The sequence below is a fragment of the Armigeres subalbatus genome, chromosome 2 (assembly GCF_024139115.2).
Source record: "Armigeres subalbatus isolate Guangzhou_Male chromosome 2, GZ_Asu_2, whole genome shotgun sequence".
NCBI lineage: Eukaryota > Metazoa > Arthropoda > Insecta > Diptera > Culicidae > Armigeres > Armigeres subalbatus.
The window spans coordinates 354,498,170-354,517,790 of record NC_085140.1 but is presented as its reverse complement, the minus strand read 5'-3'; the positions used below and the strand labels follow the sequence as shown (position 1 = coordinate 354,517,790).

General features: G+C 40.1%; 1 protein-coding gene across 1 annotated transcript; it reads right to left on the bottom strand.

The window, feature by feature from the left end:
- Positions 1-3,196: 3,196 nt before the first annotated feature.
- LOC134217096 (putative helicase mov-10-B.1) lies at positions 3,197-19,241 on the bottom strand. The gene is made up of 6 exons (XM_062695867.1): positions 19,107-19,241; positions 18,990-19,041; positions 11,471-12,119; positions 11,161-11,404; positions 10,795-11,096; positions 3,197-6,450 (listed from the first exon to the last, which is right to left on the bottom strand). The coding sequence occupies exons 1-6, from the start codon at positions 19,134-19,136 to the stop codon at positions 5,103-5,105; spliced, it is 2,625 nt and encodes an 874-aa protein (XP_062551851.1). The 5' UTR covers positions 19,137-19,241; the 3' UTR covers positions 3,197-5,102.
- Between the last annotated feature and the right edge of the window lie 380 nt (positions 19,242-19,621).

The window sequence follows — 19,621 nt, the reverse complement described above, 5'->3', positions numbered from 1 at the left end:
TTTCCATGCTGGGTTTAGTTTAATTTTGAATCAATTGAAATTGTCCATCTTCAAAATTGATCGAATTAACCATATGTTTTAGTTACATAAGGTTTTTTTTAAAATTTTTGTACTTGAAAAAAACCACGTGGTCATAGGGGGGGGTGGTTTCTGCCAAATGACCACGATAAGCCACATGGGGGGAGGGGGGGGTTGAAAATCTTCAAAAATATGACCACGTGGTTTCTGGATGGCCCCAACCGGCCTTTGATCCTCAACCTGCACATTCTTTCATTGATCGGCCACCACCCGATCACGCGCCTTTGCATATCGCCCATCACTATGAAAGCTGTTCCCAGCTCGTGTGTGTTGCCGCAGCTCTGGTAGATGGTATGATTACTTCTAAACGTTCGCACCATTGATCGCTTCCAACAAACCTCCTGCAGCGAACCTATTAAAAGCAATAAAATTGATTAAATTTTCCATAAACGTTTTAGAGAAGGGGTCATCTATGGCGAAATGTTCAGTTTTATTGCTTTTTATACTTCTTTATGGAAATTTTCATTTGTTTATTGTTCTTTATGAAGGTAGGAAGGCTTGTTGTCATCGTCGAACATAACATATCATACCCATGCACCAAATTCCCAGCACCAGGTACCAGCCGATCTCTCGCAATACATTTTCAGAACTAACTCTCTCAAATGTATTTTTGTACACATGTCAACCAAGTGGCGATCTCTCTTCACTTGTGTGGTCGGGTTGGGATCTGACGACCAAACTGGCACAACCTCACACAACCCTACTTCATTGAGCGCCGTTGCTGATGAAGCAAGTGTGTAGGAGCCGGACAATACTAAATACTCATCCTACTTGGTTGACATGTGTACAAAAATACATTTGAGAGAGTTAGTTCTGAAAATGTATTGCGAGAGATCGGCTGGTACCTGGTGCTGGGAATTTGGTTTCATCAGTACCCGCTAAGCTGCGGTGGACGTCGGAGGTCCTTCGTAGCTTAGTAGGGAAAGCACCTGTCATGCGAACTGGGGTCGTGGGATCAAACCCCACCGAAGGGGCGGTTACCCTCCAATACCTTTTCCGAACTAAATCTATCACATGTTGTACATATGCATAATCAAGTTTCAGACATAGTAATATATTTACCATGTTTGAGATAGCCTTAGTAAAACTAGACGTGAAATTATGCAGGTTAGGCGAAAAAAGTGTCAAAATAATATATAGAAATATAGAAAAACTGAAATTTTCCACATTTTGAAGAAACATATAACATTTCGGCGAGGCAAAATTCCCTAGTGGAACTATCCTACAATGTACTCGCGTCACCACGCACTATCCATACCAGAATGCTGATGTGCCGACGCGTGGTACGTTGTTCCCTAAGAGCTGCCGGCTAAAAGGCGTTTTGCCTCATGAGTTTTCCGGCAACGAAATATCACTACTTTTTTGAAATGTGAATATTATCAATATGATTGAGAAAAAAATATATATAGCTCTTTTAGTGGAATGTATTCAACCGTCTAAGACGAATTAAGTACTGTCCATTTAATTCCACCAGTTAATGTTCGTTATCTTTGCAAATACGTATTTCGACCACAACTGTGTGGTCGTCTTCAGTGTCTTGTACTTGACTCGACTTGACACTGAAGACGACCACACAGTTGTGGTCGAAATACGTATCTGCAAAGATAACGAATATTAACTGGTGGAATTAAATGGACAGTACTTAATTCGTCTTAGACGGTTGAATATGATTGAATTTTTTTCTAATTTTTATATCGCATCAGTTAGCTGTATTGTTTAACTGTTGTGTGAGGTAGACACCCATGAAAATCGTTATTGCTAAGGCATAAAAACAGTCTACGCTTAGCTATTGCATATTGCCCCTCCTTCCCCTAAATTCTTCACGCACAGTCTGACAGTTCCTTATGGGATTTTACAGTGGAGGAACAAGATGGGTGATTGCCGGCCATGTTTCGCGCATAGTCTGACAGATAGCAATGAGTTTTTGCCATAAGAGTGAGTAGAGGAAACGGCACCGATAACCACTATGCATTTTGACAGGTTTGCGTGTACGCTCTTTTTTGGGTGATAAATTTATCCCCCAATGTCAAATTACCCCAATACCAATTTATTTTGCAATAGTCGGGGAACTGTTCCGTTTTCAATCTCACTGAAGATATATAGGGTAAGACGGTATAATGCGCCCCACCTGGCCAAAACGCCCCCCTTTGATTTCTAGAAAACTATAACTAATTAAGGGTCCAAATCAGTTGGTACCTATAAGTATTTGTAAACCCACCATACTATGTGAATGTGGAAGTATTTTTGTATTACACAATGAAAATAATAGCAAAATACAAAAAGTTGCAGTTTTGATGTAACTTTTTATGTTTGTTTACTCAACATTATGGAGCGACTCTGGCATACTGTCCGCAAAACTTGCATTGGAACACTCAGTTGGGCATCAAAATAACTTTTCTCAGTGGTTAATAAGATATAAAATTGCTTCCATCTTCAAAAATGTAACGATTTTCGAAAACATGTTTCACTGGCCAAAACGCCCCAGTGTAGGCAGGACGATATGCCCTTACCAACTGGACACAAGCGCAGCGAGCCTGCAGCAGTTGCTTCCAAATTGTATGGAAAATATTGAAATGTAATTCACACCTGCTTGAATGGACTTATGTTGGTTTTTTAATGTCAAGCGCATAAGGATTTGTAGCCTTTTTATTATGGGATTGATAAAATACTAATGAAGGGCTATGAAACGTCTTTGGTTGAGGTGGGGCGTATTGCCCAGGCACTTTTGAAATTCATTTTTTCATGGCTTTTTAAAAAAGCTTTATTACGTGTTATCTGTAATATTTTTATATGACTACTCACGGGCAATGCATTTGCGACTTCCTGGACTACCAAATAATACAAAGTTTACATAAATTGCGTTGAAAAATAAAAAGTTATCAAGGAGTTGCCTTAGGGGGGGCATATTATACCGTCTTACCCTATACATCTCATCGCGAAACAAAGAAATGCGGCACCAATTTCGTCGCTTCTTTTTGCTAACATGTGTGCTCATTGCTGAAAAAAAAACGCAAAAGTAATAAACAAATCAAATACCTTTTAATTGCTTTGTTTTTCGTAGGACCAATATCGGAGCTATAAGATGAAGTCCAGGAGCAGTAACCCTATGTGCGCGCATTTTGAATGTTAACGGTGGTTTACATTTTTACAGAAGAATATGAAGCAAAACTGCCATACCACTCAATAATGCAACATGATACAATCACGAAAAAAAATCGAGGAAAAAAATACCGCACTACAAATTAAAACTATTTTACACTTGATTTAAACTTAAGTATGTTCAACTTACACTTGAAGACGCGACGCGAGTACTTACAATCATCAAAGGAGTTAAAAATTACATTTCTGTCGACCGGTTTCGGGCGCGATGTCACCCATCTTCAGGACAATGTCCGACTGTTTACTTTTGGGGAGGCTAATGTATAGCTGTGTTGGTTAAACTGTAGAGGCAGGTCATAATGGGGGTATCATCTTCATTCATCAATGGTTTTTTGGTGTTGGAGTTGGTGATGAACATTGATTCCCAAGAGTTGAGGTGTGATGGTTTCCTGATGGATTTGATGAGTTTCGCGCTGTTCCAATCAATTTCATGATTGAGTTCGTCCGTGTGTGCAGCCACGCTTGACTCCTTCGGGTTTTTGTGTTCTTTCAGGCGGGTCTTCACTTTTCGGCGTGTTTGACCGATGTAAACGGCTGGGCAATCCTTACAAGGAATTTGATATATTCCTGATAGGTCATCTGGGGGTACTTTGTCTTTCAGGTTACAGAGCAAGTCTCGTAAAATGTTCAACTTATTTGCTTTAATCTTCAGATTGCTACTTGAACAAGGCGCTCGTTTTATATTATTTTTACCCTTCGATTTTTTTTTATATTTCATTCGCACACTGAGGAAAATGGACGTATGATTTTCAATCAAACGCCTTATGAAAATTGCCACAAGGAATCGGTATGAATTTCAACATGTTGCCTTATGAATGATGATTTTTATTTTAAAAAAAGGAGAGTGCGGCAGACTGGGTTCGAACCATGGACGTCGGGGTTGAGAGGCCGGTATGTAGACCACATGCTAATCGACGCTTGAATGCTCGGGAAAGTAACTGCGTATAAGAAGCACTGTTGATGGAAGAAGCAGTCGAAGATTCATAAGGCGCCAGTTATGGACTTCGATAGTCCAGTTCGCTGAATGCAGTGCATTCGTATTAGTGACTCAAAAAATATGTTACAAAGATGGCGTAGTTTGTCATCCCCGTAGTAGAGGCATTACATACGTGTTCGCGAATAAATGTAGTTTAGTGTCGTAAATAAACTTCTTTTATTGATTAGTGTAAATAAATGTTATATGTAGTTGTTCGTAAAAATGAACTGTGTAGTGTATTAGCTAACCGTTGATGTTTTTGTCACGTCCCTAAGAGACGGCTGCACCCGAATCAGCCGTCTCCAGCTGCTGCTCGATCTGCAGCAGCTCGGAAGCACTACTACTTCCCACGAAATACATCACAAAACTTAAAGGTCAATTCGTTCCACCATCCATACCCATCTCAATCCCTACATCTTCCTCCTGCTCTTCTCTTTTACAATTTTTTATTATTATTTTTCTCTGCTTTATCATGCTCAAGAACATAAATCTCACACCAAATTCCGATATAAAAATCATCAAAAATATTCTAGGCAAATCCTTGATGATAGAAAACTGCCCTAAAGGATAAGATGTTTTGGACTGGGAGTTCGCTGGTGTTGTGGATGGAAAACATGTCGGGAAGGAACCCGACAGGGAACAAAATACGTATCTGTTGATACAAACAAGTATATAGATTGAAAGTAAATGAACTGATTTTATAATCTTATAATTACGACTATTTCTGCTATTCATATGATTAGTGAATTAATATCTATGATTATTAAAATTAATATCTTCAAATATAGTTATCTGGTGGATATGGTGATATGCATTCGTCACTTATAATCTTGTAATAATTCAAATTGTGCAAAAAGAATTTTAAGAAAAAAAAAAACAATTATGAAGGTTACTTGTTACGTAGTTTGCTTTCATGTGCTTGAACTATAGTATTATTCTGCCCACAGTAAGCGATAAACTTTTTCCACAAAGGATCCTGTTCTAGCGTTTCCATATTACCGATCACAATCATGAGTGATCTAGCCCTAGTAAGGGAGACGTTTAGCCTTCTAGGGTCGGCCAAAAATCCTACGCCGTCACAGCAGGACCGTACAGTTGATATGATCATGACCCCCTTTTCTCTGCCTTGATACTGTTCTGCTGAACCGATTTCAATATGCTGCCACTTTCTGAATAAGCAAAGCTGTTTCAGGTGGATGACTTGTCGCGCATATGGCGACAGAATCCCGATATCATTTTGATCAACTGGCTTTCCATTAATTCCGTTGTTCAGCAAGTCAGACACGTAGAATATGACTTGTTTCGCTTCTTCTCTATTAAACAAACTGGACGTCATATCATCTTTTCTTGTTACACCAATGACCGGATGGAAGATTAGCGGGCACTTCTGATTGGGCAAGTGATACCACCCAACAGCCTTTGATTTTATTTCGTGGGATGCCTTTGCTCTAAGTTGACCGTCGTAGAATTCTTGGTTACTGAACTGCAACAGGTTGTCATGGGACCTGAAGTTATCACGAAGCTGCATTATAGCTTCAGTGTTGTACTCTCCAGTCACTTTACTTCTTGCGTACAGTGGAAGATTCATCATTCTTTCCAGCATGGACAGGCCATGGGTTGTTTGCTTGAGAAAATCGTATTGAATTACAGGTCCCAGTTGCTTAGGATCGCCTGCCAGTATAATACTTGCATTGATTGTATTGCCGTTTGTGGCCAGACCAGCAATCGGAATAAGTGATGAAATCTCTTTGGCACTCCCACATTCGTCGATAAATACATAGCTGAAATGTTTGGATTTTATGTTGGCCTGGATTAGTCTACCGGCAGTTGTAAGTGTAGTCACAGTCACGCGACACATGTAGATATCCTCGTAGCAGATGTTGCTATAAGATTGTCCGGCTAGATTGGAAACATCGAGGACATCCTCATCGATATCCTCCATCTTTCTGAGGCACGAATGAGAGAGGAATCGAAAAATTGACTCATGCGGAATGACATTTAGCAGGCGACTAGTGAGTTCATTTGCGGCAAAGTTTGACGTTGCCGCCACCAGAATATTCACCGTTGGACGCAGTTTATATATTTGACCGATGGCTTCCACAAGGGTTGTTGTTTTACCTGTTCCTGGAGGTCCAAATAAAATGTACGGCGCCGGGAACGACGTTTGATTAATAATGTTAAAAACAGCCATTTTCTGTTCCTTATTGCACGCCACACTTTGCTGGATCCACTCGAATCTGGAGAGATAAAATGACATGAATTAATTCGGTTGTTGCCGTTGTGGGAGGGTTTGGTATTAGCCGACTCTTTCAGAATTCTTCTCCGATATCACGAACGTACGCACTTACGGCAGTGCGAATATTGAATCCGACCACTACCTCGTTGCAGTATGTCTGCGCTCAAAACTCTCGACGGTGTACAACACGCGTCGGAGTTGTCCGCCGCGGCTAAACATTGGGCGGCTACAAGACGGTAGACTAGCCCAAGACTACGCGCAGCAGCTGGAAGTGACACTCCCAACGGAAGAGCAGCTAGGCGCAGCATCTCTTGAAGATGGCTAAAGAGATATTCGATCCGCCATTGGAATTACCGGTGGGTGGGAAAAAGGCACGGTGGCTCCGGATCAGAGAAACGACTGGTATGACGGCGAATGTGAGCATGAGCAGTTATTTGAGGAGAAGAATGCTGCATGGGCGAGATTGCTGCAACACCGCACGAGGGCGAACGAGGCACGATACAAACAGGGGCGGAACAGACAAAACTCGATTTTTCGGAGGAAAAAGCGACAGCAGGAAGAGACCGTGAAGAGACGGAGGAACTGTACCGCGCTAATAGGGGCGTAAGGGCCACGTGCAACAGCCTGATATATGCAAGGACATAAACGGGAACCTACTTACAAACGAGCGTGAGGTGATCCAAAGGTGGAGGCAGCACCTGTATGGCGATATGGCAAAAAACGGTGGCGGTATGGTAATGAACCTAGGAGCACGCGCGCAGGACATGCGACTTCCGGCTCCGAATCTCCAGGAAATCCAGGAGAAGATCGGCCGGCTGAAAAACAACAACGCCCCTGGAATTGACCAACTACCAGGAGAGCTGTTTAAAAACGGTGGTGCGGCGCTCTGGATGATTACCAAGGTTTGGTAGGTTGAGGTTCTGCCGCAGGAGTGGATGGAATGTGTCGTGTGTCCCATTTACAAAAAGGGCGATAAGCTGAATTGTAGCAAATACCGTGCAATCACATTGCTGAACGCCGCCTACAAGATACTCTCCCAAATTTTATGCCGCCGACTAACACCAATTGCAAGAGAGTTCGTGGGGCAGTACCAGACGGGATTTATGGTGAAAGCTCTGCCACAGACCAGGCGTACGTCAGGTATTGCAGAAATGCCGCGAATACAACGTTCCCACACATCATCTATTTATCGACTTCAAAGCCGCATATGATACAATCGATCGGGACCAGCTATGGCAGCTAATGCACGATTTCCGGATTCCCGGATAAACTGATACGGTTGATCAAGGCGACGATGGATCGGGTGATGAGCGTTCGAGTTTCAGGGGCATACTCGTGTCCTTTCGAAACGCGTAGAGGGTTACGGCAAGGTGATGGTCTTTCGTGTCTGCTATTCAACATCGCTTTGGAGGGAGTAATACGAAGGGCAGAGATTGACACGAGTGGTACGATTTTCCCGAAGTCCGTCCAGTTATTTGGTTTCGCCGACGACATTAATGTCATGGCACGTAACTTTGAGAGGATGGAGGAAGCCTACATCAGACATAAAAGCGAAGCTAAACGGATTGGACTAGTCATCAACACGTCGAAGACGAAGTACATGATAGGAAGAGGCTCAAGAGAGGTCAATGTAAGCCACCCACCCCGAGTTTCTATCGGTGGTGACGAAATCGAGGTGGTTGAAGAATTCGTGTACTTGGACTCATTGATGACCGCCGATAATGATACCAGCAGAGTAATTCAGAGACGTATGATGGCAAAAAATCGTACGTACTTTGGACTCCGCAAAACGCTCCGATCGAATAGAGTTCGCCGCCGTACCAAACTGACTATGTACAAAAAGCTTATTAGACCGATAGTCCTCTACGGACACGAGACCTGGAAAATACTCGTGAAGGACCAACGCGCATTGGGAGTTTTCGAAATGAGTGTGCTGCGTGCCATCTATGGTGGGGTGCAGATGGTGGACGGTACGTGGAGGAGGCGAATGAACCACGAGTTGCATCAGCTGTTGGAAGAACCATCCATCGTTCACACCGCGAAAATCGGACGACTGCGGTGGGCCGGGCACGTATCCAGAATGTCGGACAGTAATCCGGTGAAAATAGTTCTCGACAACGATCCGACGGGAACAAGAAGGCGAGGTGCACAGCGGGCAAAGTGGATCGATCAGGTGGAAGACGATTTGCGGACCCTCCGCAGACTACGTGGTTGGCGAAGTGCAGCCATGGACCGAGCTGAATGGAGAAGAATCACTCCGGCCTTAGTCTGGTAATAAATAAATAAACAATGGATACACTATGCCCAGGGTGTCGAGAATGTTTCCCACCAGAAAACATCCTAGACCGAACCGAGAATCGAACTCGCCATCTCCGGATTGACAATCCTAAGCCTTTTGCTCGCAAGACTACTACATACAAGGCTTAAATACTTCACATCAAAAATTACATCATTATGGCATTTCAGCCATAGTTTACAAAAGACCTGTGCGCCGCCGCCGCCGGGGTTTTTCACGCTGCCGCCGTCGTCAAAAATGAATCGGCGCGCCGCTGCATCAAAATTTTACATGCCGCCGAACCGTAGTTACACTAAGAGTGTGTACCATATATGAAACAGGCTGACTGATCTTCGGTTGCGTGTCTAGACCCAAATGTCTTAAATTTAGGGGGTTTCTTAGATGGTCCAGAACATATACTGTAAACGCATTTTAATCTAGGTACTAACGTATTTTATTCATTTTATCACTAAGAGCATGTACCATATTTGAAACGGACTGGCTGACCTTTGGTTACGCGTGTAGACCCAAAGGCCTTAACTCCAGGGAATTCTTGGATGGCCAAGAACATATATTGTGGACGCATTTCAATCTTGGTATCACTGAGAGCTTGTACCATATTTGAACGAAATGGCTGACCTTTAGTTACGCGTGTAGACTCAAAGGCCTTAAATCCAGGGATTTCTTGGATAGCCGAGAACATATATTGTGGACGCATTTCAATCTTGGTATCACTGCCATATTTAAAACAGAATGGCTGACCATTGGTTACGCGTGTAGTCTCAAAGGGCTCCATGGATTTCTTGGACGGCCGAGAACGTATACTGTGAACGCATTCTAACATTTGCATTACTAGAGTAAGCCGAATGAAAATAAAACCTTTGGAATACCCTACCGCAACATTCATGTTTGCCAAAAATACTACGCTGCAAAATTCATCAAATCTCACATGGAACAATATACTCCAATATAACTGCTCACTAGCGCCGCCTTTTGGAAGAAGTACTCATTATACTAAGCACCGTTTTGTAGTCTTGGACATCATGAACAACTTTGCCGAATACTACTTGAGTATAGGTACAAAGGATCCCAAGCTACAGCCATATTTCACACATTTAAGAATATTGCGAGCACACTAGCGCCACCTATTCCAAATAACCTAAATTCCTAATTCATTAAAAATTACTAATTACTTCTCCCATCACAGGGCAGTCCATTCCCACTAGACGATCGTTGCTAAAGACATCACCTTTACAAATTCCAAATTCGTTCGAGCAAAATATTCACAATGTACAATATTCCATATATCGGAGCATCATGAGTAGTCTAAAATAATGAGTTCATACATACCACCACCTAGCGGCCAAATTCTGAACTAATCAATGCCTCATATCAAAGCACACGCCTTCCTGCATAACCTTTTTGAGAAGGTGCAGTTCAAAATGGGTAGGGTTATAACTTACCCTTAAAGGGTATATAAGCAAAATAAGCATAAAAAACACTGTTTTTGTATCCTTTTTTACGAAAACCCCTCCCCGCGAGGTATTCGCCCACCTATGGTCGATCTCATAACGTTCAAAACGTTCTTCTAGATTAAATTATCTTTCGATACAGCCCAAAAAATCCAGAATTGACCAAACAACCAAAAAGTTATAACAATTTCAATTTGGAGTCAATATGACCCCATACAACGTAAGTTTTTTGAGCACAGACAGAAGGTTAATGACGGAGCATGGGAGTTACTTTCCAACCTCAATGTGCACAGTCAAAGTGTATTAAAAATTTCAATTTTCAATAACAGTACTGGCCACGTCTTTACGGTTTATTGGGAATGGGTATACCGTAAAGGAAATCATGATGCAATCAATCACCTACTGCATTTGATTGAAATTACGTGAAAATGATCCTACAATTTATTTTGTTAGGTAATTGAAGTAAATTTTCCCTGATCGCTTATTTGATCACTTACATGAGTGTCACTAGTTTTTAAATTAATAATTTGTTAAATAACTCAATTGTTTCTAGTGTCTAAGACAAGACATTGTAGTATTGAGTTCATCTTAGACTAACCTTGTAAAACACTTTGGTGGACATCTTGCAACCGCTACCGGGAAACAAAGGCTCCTGATCAAGTTCGCACTCATTCGATTCAGTGCACACTGCTCCAAACAAAATGTCGTTCGATTCAGCAAGAAAGACACCTTGGATACTTTTGCTGTATCGATGAGCTTCAGCTTCCGGAAGGTGATCGTTTCTTTGGAGATGTTATCTATGAAACCGTATATTTTTTTCGTTTCATGCTCACCTTCCGATACGAAAACAACCTTTACTTCCTCGCTCAGAAGTTTGGGTTTCTGTTTGAATTGGTCAATCTACAGCAAAGGAATACATCAACTAGTTAAAAAGAAGGCTGCTTTCAATCATGTGTTCACTTACCGAAATACTAAAAAATCCTGAATTACCGTGCGCAACGATGACTGGTTTCAAAATAGTGTAGTTAGAATACTCCTGGAGCAAGTGTTGGGCTTCCAAGTAATTTAGCAAAGCAAGTTGTATGGAATAATTCTCCACCGTCAGTGACACCCTATATAAATTATTATCGCGGCAATTGGTTTTGTAAAGTGAGACTACATATCTTGGAATGTCATATGGCGGTAATTTCGCTAATTTGAGCTCGGTTCTGAAAATAATAAAATTAATCTTCAACAGCCTACCAAATCAACATTTTTTTCAAACCAGTACATACTTGTTTGTCTTTCTCGTATATGTCTTAAGTTCAGCTTCCTTGTTCGTAAAGTAAAACTGTTCGACGATTTGATACTCGGAATCAATGCCTGGAATAATGTAAGTTGCCGTGATAAGAAGAGAATTATTACGTCCTTTTGCCAGCACCATTTCATCGAGCGTGACCGTTATTTCAAACGAATTACTTGAATAGACCCGAAGCACCTGATATCCAACGAATACCGGCATGAGTTGGACGCCATCGAAGATGTAAATGGAGTTCAAAACCATAGTCGTCATACGTTCGGTAGTTATAGTGATTGTAAATGTTGGAGGCATCATTGGAAGCTGTTTCAAGCTCAGCGTAAATATCTGACAATAGATTCGGTTATTACGGGGATCAAAGCTTAGCAAATGATCCAACTTGAATCCGCTACCATGGTCCGTTGCTATATGGTTCCGGAACATCCACACCGATCCGAATCGTTGCTGACAAATGGCGCAATCTTTAGTTGGATCGATCACCGTCAAGCGTCGTGGAATCCGAACGATTGTGTCCACTTGTTGGATTATCCATTGTCGGTTAAACGAAGGATCCTCTAAGAATGGTTTCGGATTAACGGCTTCCGCTTCCGGCTTATAGGTTGTAGGCTCATCATGCTTTTTTGAAACTGTTTCATTGGAATTTTTTTGAGTTAGTGAAGGGTCAGCTGTGTTTTGATGATATGGAATGATATGGAAATGCTAATATCATCTTCCAAACTTAGACGTGTTTTGATGTTTTGTTAGCTATAAAGCTATATATGTAGACAAATAATCAGAAGGAATACATTTTGGCTGTTACGCCCTGTTCAAATGTTGGTCTAGAATTATACTTGATTTTTTCCAATGGGGCATTGCCGTTGTTTTTCAAGTCCGCCTGTGCTTGTGATTTTGTACTGCACAGATAGTTAATCTATTAATCTATTGTAATACCACAATGGCACGAAAAAAATCTAAATATTTTTTTATAGGCTGATACAATCGCCTCTCCACATCTCGATATTGAAGGGACCATCGAGATAGGGAGAGATCGAGTAATGGAAGGAAAATTTAAATGGGTACTAGATCCAAAAAAGCTCGTTGCTATGAAAAACGACAACAAAACAAATGTACAAATGAACAACAACAGGAAACATTGTTGATGTGTTTGTTATTGTCCAAAGATGGTCTAGTAGTCCAAAAATCTGACCATATCGACATAAGGAGAGTGAATCCTGAACAAAATATGATCAGAACCCATCGAGATAGAGAGATATCCAGATAGGGAGGCAGTCTTCAAGGTGCAACATATGTGAGACCTAAGTTTGTGCACCCAATCAAACATTGCTTGCTATGTTCGAAGTTGCACATAGCAATCTGAACACGAGCCTGAACTTCGATACACCCAGGCGCAATGTACAATGTTCAAACATCGAGTTTAAACTTGGGTTCAAACATGTGCGCTTGCACACGAGAATGCTACGCTTGGGTAAATGAACGGGTTGCTAGGGAAACTATTGTTGATTCTTCACGTTTCCCAGGCTTGTTATTCATATCTCGAATAAGAGAATTTAACCAAACTTCAATGAAGGTATGATTGAAAAATTGAAACATGTTGTGCACATTTTTCGCACTTGCATAACGAAGCATTTATAGAGTTGAGGTCTTGATTCAGGCCTTTCATTCATGACGTCTTAGGTTCGAATCTGCTCTGAGCGGAGCTTTTTGTTCCATTTTCGAGGTTCTGAAAGCAATTCTTCTTAGGATTTTGGGACTCTGCAACCACGAAAAAACTAAAAGACTATTATTCTTCCATTTACTTCCACTATTCACTTTTTATGTATCAACAAACAGATACGTATTTCGTTTCCTACTTAGAAACTTCTTCAGTGTTTTGTTATCGACTCGATAACAAAACACTGAAGAAGTTTCCAAGTAGGAAACGAAATACGTATCTGTTTGTTGATACATAAAAAGTGAATAGTGGAAGTAAATGGAAGAATAAGTCTTTTAATCTTGTAGCATTTCCCCTAAGACGCCCTAAAATAATTAATCATCACGAAAAAACTGATTACCTAGTTAATATTTCTAAAATTTTGGATTTGGATTGGATTTTGATTGGATTTGGATTGGATTTGGATTGGATTTGGATTGGATTTGGATTGGATTTGGATTGGATATGGATTGATTTGATTGATTTGATTGATTTGGATTGATTTGGATTGATTTAGATTGGTTTGGATTGATTTGGATTGATTTGGATTGGTTTGATTGGTTTGATTTGATTGGATTTGATTGATTTGGATTGGATTTGGATTGATTTGATTGATTGATTTGGATTGGATTTGATTGATTGATTTGATTGATTTGGATTGGTTTGATTGATTTGGTTGGATTGGATTGATTTGGATTTGATTGATTTGGATTGATTTGATTGGTTTGGATTGATTGGTTTGATTGGATTTGATTGGTTTGGATTGATTTGGATTGATTTGGATTGATTTGGATTGATTTGATTGATTGATTTGATTGGTTTGGATTGATTTGGATTGATTTGGATTGGATTTGATTGATTTGGATTGGATTTGGATTGATTGATTGGATTTGATTGGTTTGGATTGGTTTGGATTGATTTGGATTGATTTGGATTGGTTTGGATTGGATTGATTTGGATTGATTTGGATTGATTTGGATTGATTTGGTTGATTTGATTGATTTGATTGGATTTGGATTGGATTTGATTGGAATTTGGATTGGTTTGATTGGATTTGGATTGATTGGATTGGATTTGATTGATTTGATTGATTTGGATTGGATTTGGATTGATTTGGATTGGATTGGATTTGATTGGATTTGGATTGGTTTGGATTGGATTTGGATTGATTTGGATTGATTTGGATTGGTTTGGATTGGATTTGGATTGGATTGACTGGATTGATTGATTGATTTGGATTGATTTGGATTGGATTTGGATTGATTGATTTGGATTGATTTGGATTGGATTTGATTGATTTGGATTGATTTGGATTGGATTTGATTGATTTGGATTGATTTGGATTGGATTTGGATTGAATTTGATTGGATTTGTATTTGATTTGAATTTGATTTGGATTGATTTGATTGATTTGGATTGAATTTGATTGATTTGGATTGATTTGATTGGATTTGGATTGATTTGGATTGATTTGATTGATTTGGATTGGATTTGATTGATTTGGTTGGATTTGATTGATTTGGATTGGATTTGGATTGGATTTGGATTGATTTGGATTGATTTGGATTGGATTTTGGATTGATCACGTTGGATTACCTAGTTATTGGTTTGGATTGATTTGATTGATTTGGATTGGTTTGGATTGATTTGGATTGATTGGATTGGATTTGGATTGGTTTGGATTGGATTTGGATTGGTTTGGATTGATTTGGATTGATTTGATTGGATTTGGATTGATTTGATTGGATTTGGATTGATTTGGATTGGATTTGATTGATTTGGATTGGATTTGATTGATTTGGATTGATTTGGATTGATTTGGATTGATTTGGATTGATTTGGATTGATTTGGATTGGATTTGGATTGATTTGATTGATTTGGATTGATTTGGATTGATTTGGATTGATTTGGATTGGATTTGATTGATTTGATTGATTTGATTGATTTGGATTGATTTGGATTGGATTTGGATTGATTTGATTGATTTGGATTGATTTGGACTGGATTTGGATTGATTTGGATTGGATTTGGATTGGTTTGATTGATTTGGATTGATTTGGATTGATTTGGATTGATTTGGATTGATTTGGATTGATTTGGATTGATTTGGATTGATTTGGATTGATTTGATTGATTTGATTGATTTGGATTGATTTGGATTGGATTTGATTGATTTGGATTGATTTGGATTGATTTGGATTGGATTTGGATTGATTTGGATTGATTTGGATTGATTTGGATTGGTTGATCTGGATTGATTTGGATTGGATTTGGATTGGATTTGGATTGGATTTGGATTGGATTTGGATTTGGATTGGATTGGATTTGGATTGGATTTGGATTGGATTTGGATTGGATTTGGATTTGGATTGGATTTGAATTGGATTTGGATTGGATTTGGATTGGATTTGGATTGGATTTGGATTGGATTTGGATTGGATTTGGATTGGATTTGGATTGGATTTGGATTGGATTTGGATTGGATTTGGAATGGATTTGGATTGGATTTGGATTGGATTTGGATTGGATTTGGATTGGATTTGGATTGGATTTGGATTGGATTTGGATTGGATTTGGATTGGATTTGGATTGGATTTGGATTGGATTTGGATTGAATTTGTTTTTATACAAAATAGCATAAATCCTTATGATTTCATCGACACAATCCTATACTCAGCAACACATATTTGAAACATGGAAAGACAACATTCCACTCAGCAAAATAAAAATTGTTGTTTCTTTTCTGCTGCCACTTTGTTTAAATAAATGATTCATGATGTACGATTTTTTTGTGGTTATAAATTACAGCCACCACACACAACCACTTGTGAATAATAAAATTGTTTTTTAATATCAAATCATTTAATGAATATAATTAAGGCAGTCAAAATTAGAGGGGCTCAAGTGAAAATTGGGTCAAATTTGAACTACGTCAGTTCAGCGGACGATGGAAGCCAACCAGCCCCCACCTTGAGGGAAGTTAAGGATGCCATTCAACAGCTAAAGACCAATAAAGCAACTGGTAAGGATGGTATCGGAGCTGAGCTCATCAAGATGGGCCCGGAAAGCTGGCCACTTGCCTGCACAAACTGACAGTCAGAATCTGGGAAACCGAACAGCTACCGGAGGAGTGGAAGGAAGGGGTTATATGCCCCATCTACAAAATTGCCGTGAATACCAGGTCCCAACGCACCATCTGTTCGTTGATTTCAAGGCGGCATACGACAGTATAGACCGCGTAGAGCTATGGAAAATTATGGACGAGAACAGCTTCCCTGGGAAGCTTACCAGACTGATCAAAGCAACGGTGGAGGTGTGCAAAACTGTGTGAAGATTTCGGGCGAACACTCCAGTTCGTTCGAATCGCGCCGGGGACTAAGACAAGGTGATGGACTTTCGTGCCTGTTGTTCAACATTGCGCTAGAAGGTGTCATGCGGAGAGCCGGGTGTAACAGCCGGGGTACGATTTTCAACAGATCCAGTCAATTTATTTGCTTCGCGGATGACATGGACATTGTCGGCCGAACATTTGCAAAGGTGGCAGAACTGTACACCCGCCTGAAACGTGAAGCAACAAAAGTTGGACTGGTGGTGAATGCGTCAAAGACAAAGTACATGCTTGTGGGCGGAACCGAGCGCGACAGGGCCCGCCTGGGAAGCAGTATTACGATAGACAGGGATACCTTCGAGGTGGTCGAGGAATTCATCTACCTCGGATCCTTGCTAACGGCTGACAACAACGTTAGTCGTGAAATACGAAGGCGCATCATCTGTGGAAGTCGGGCCGGGGTCGGAGTATTCGAGAGACGGGTGCTTAGAACCATCTTTGGCGGTGTGCAAAAAGACGGTGTGTGGCGGCGAAGAATGAACCATGAGCTCGCCCAACTCTACGGCGAACCCAGTATCCAGAAGGTAGCTAAAGCCGGAAGGGTACGATGGGCAGGACATGTTGCAAGAATGCCGGACAGCAACCCTGCAAAGATGGTGTTCGCTTCCGATCCGGCAGGTACGAGACGGCGTGGAGCGCAGCGAGCGAGATGGGCAGACCAGGTGCAAAACGACTTGGCGAGCGTGGGGCGTATCCGAGGATGGAGAGATGCAGCCTCGAACCGTGCATTGTGGCGTCAAATTGTTGATTCAGTGTTATCTGTTTAGATCTTAACTAAATAAATGAAAAAAATGAAATGAATTTCACAAATTACGTAACGCTAAATTTGATGATTTTGGATCACCTCCCACGTAACACTTTTTGAATGGAAGGTTTAATTTTTTGGATGTATCGTAACGCTCGGCCCGACCCCCTCCCTCCCCCTATAGCGTTAGGTAATTTGTAAAAGGCCCCTTAATGTAAAAAAATCACAGGAAAACTAATAATTTCTTGATTTTTCATGCAATTGGTATGAAATAAATAAGAATATTGAAAAACTTTACACCCAATTTTCTCAAAACCAAATTTTTTGTCACAGAGGAATGCACGAATATTTTAAATTTTGGATTTCTTGAATGTTAGTTTTCTTCAATTGTTGTGAGTATTGAACGCTGTTCTGGATTGATCCCACATGTGACATGCGAGCGATTCCAGTCGAATCGTGATAAAAAAAACAATACCATACTCGCAATGTCGTTTGAAATTCGTGAAGCTTGAAACCCATATTTCCTAAAGCACAATGGTTTCATTTTTGGCCGCTTCGCTCGGGCTACTTCCATGATCAATAACAATCCGAGCCTTCCGAAACACCTTAATGACCACCATAAGGGGTCGTACACTTATTACGTAAGCATTTTTTCTGGGCTCCCCCAATGTAAGATTTTTCCCATACAAATGATTTATTTATATGGCCGCAAAAGTGCTTACGTAATATGTGTACGGCCCCCAACGGTGTCTCTATGGGGAAATATTAATTTTCAAAAATCAGTATCTATGAAACACGTACAACGCTATTCAAGAGGGAATTTTCATGGATTAATACAGATGACACCTCAGTTCGGCTTGCTAAGTCTAAGTACCTCATATCGAAAAAAAAATTTTGGAGTGTGGAAAATGTGTCAAACGCAACGCAAACGTATACTATGTGCAGGGCTCTTAAGCCTTAGTGTGAGAGAAAGACAAACATGTCTAAGCCCCTCTATTGATGAAAATACGACGCGATCCGTCATTTTCCGGTTGACTATTGGTTTAGATTCTGATTGCCGATAAAAATGCAATTATCACGTATACTATAGCGGCACACACCATTATCAGCACTCAGAACACTAATATGTCCTCTAATATTTATGTAATGAACGAATGGTTAACCCTCTGACACCCAGATTTTAGTTTTAGCTCTAACTCACTATTTTGCTTTTCAAAATTCATCTGAACACGTTTTGGGCCATACAAATTTGCAATTTGCGATTTCATCAATTTCACATTTTGAATTTTTAGAATTTAGATTTTCAAGTTTTTTGTTCAAGGGTTTTTTATTTTCCGTGTCAACAGTTAGGGAAATATTTGAGATTGTATCATTCACAGAAATAACCTTCTGTTGAATAAGCTTAGTTGTGGCAAAATACTAAACTTCAAATTACAAACGAAAACAAGGAAGAACAAAACATTACTCAATTATCAATAACTTTTTATACGTTTGTAGAATTTTGAAAATGAATTTAAACCACATTTAAACATACATTGGAGTTTACATTTTTGGTCGACATCAAAAACGTTTCGAAATCTGAACAATGAAAATTACCAAAAAAAAATGATCAATGTACCCCGTCTAAAGGCGGTCTAAGGCGTTAGAGGGTTAACAGCAGATGAATATTTACCTGATTCATCATACGGGTACGCCCTTGCATTAGAATCATCTCCTAAAAACAACTGAAAAAATCAAAACGCAAAGTTAGACCAAATTGCTTCACATTGTCTGCCAAGATATGTTTTACTTTCTTCAACCATTGAATAAGCTTTGCCATGCCACACAGGTTTTGCTAGTCGGTCTAGATATTTTAAATTCCTTCTCTAATACACGCAGGAACGACTGATTGCCAGTTATAGAACTAGCTCCCGTCTCTGCCGTGTGGGCTCAATATATGTTTCTCGTCAGCTTGGTGCCGATGTATAGTTTATATAGTTTTTGTGTTTCTCGTACACTAAGGCTCTGTCTCATTTCCAGAATTTAGTTCAATTTAACTTAAAAGTGCTACCCAGCAATACCAATAAGACATCGATCAAAAATGATTCGATATCTGTCAAAAGTAGTCTTGCTCTGCGCCCAGGGTTATTCGAGTATGTTATGTCACTTTTAAGGTTAATTTGCGTTTGATTCTCCAAATGAGATAGCTTTGGGCTTTGGTCCGATTCGCGAATTAAAGTTAAATTAAACTTAAAAGTGACAGTTCGAACAACTTCAAATAACCCTGCTCGCAGAGCAATATTACTTTTGACAGACATCGAATTA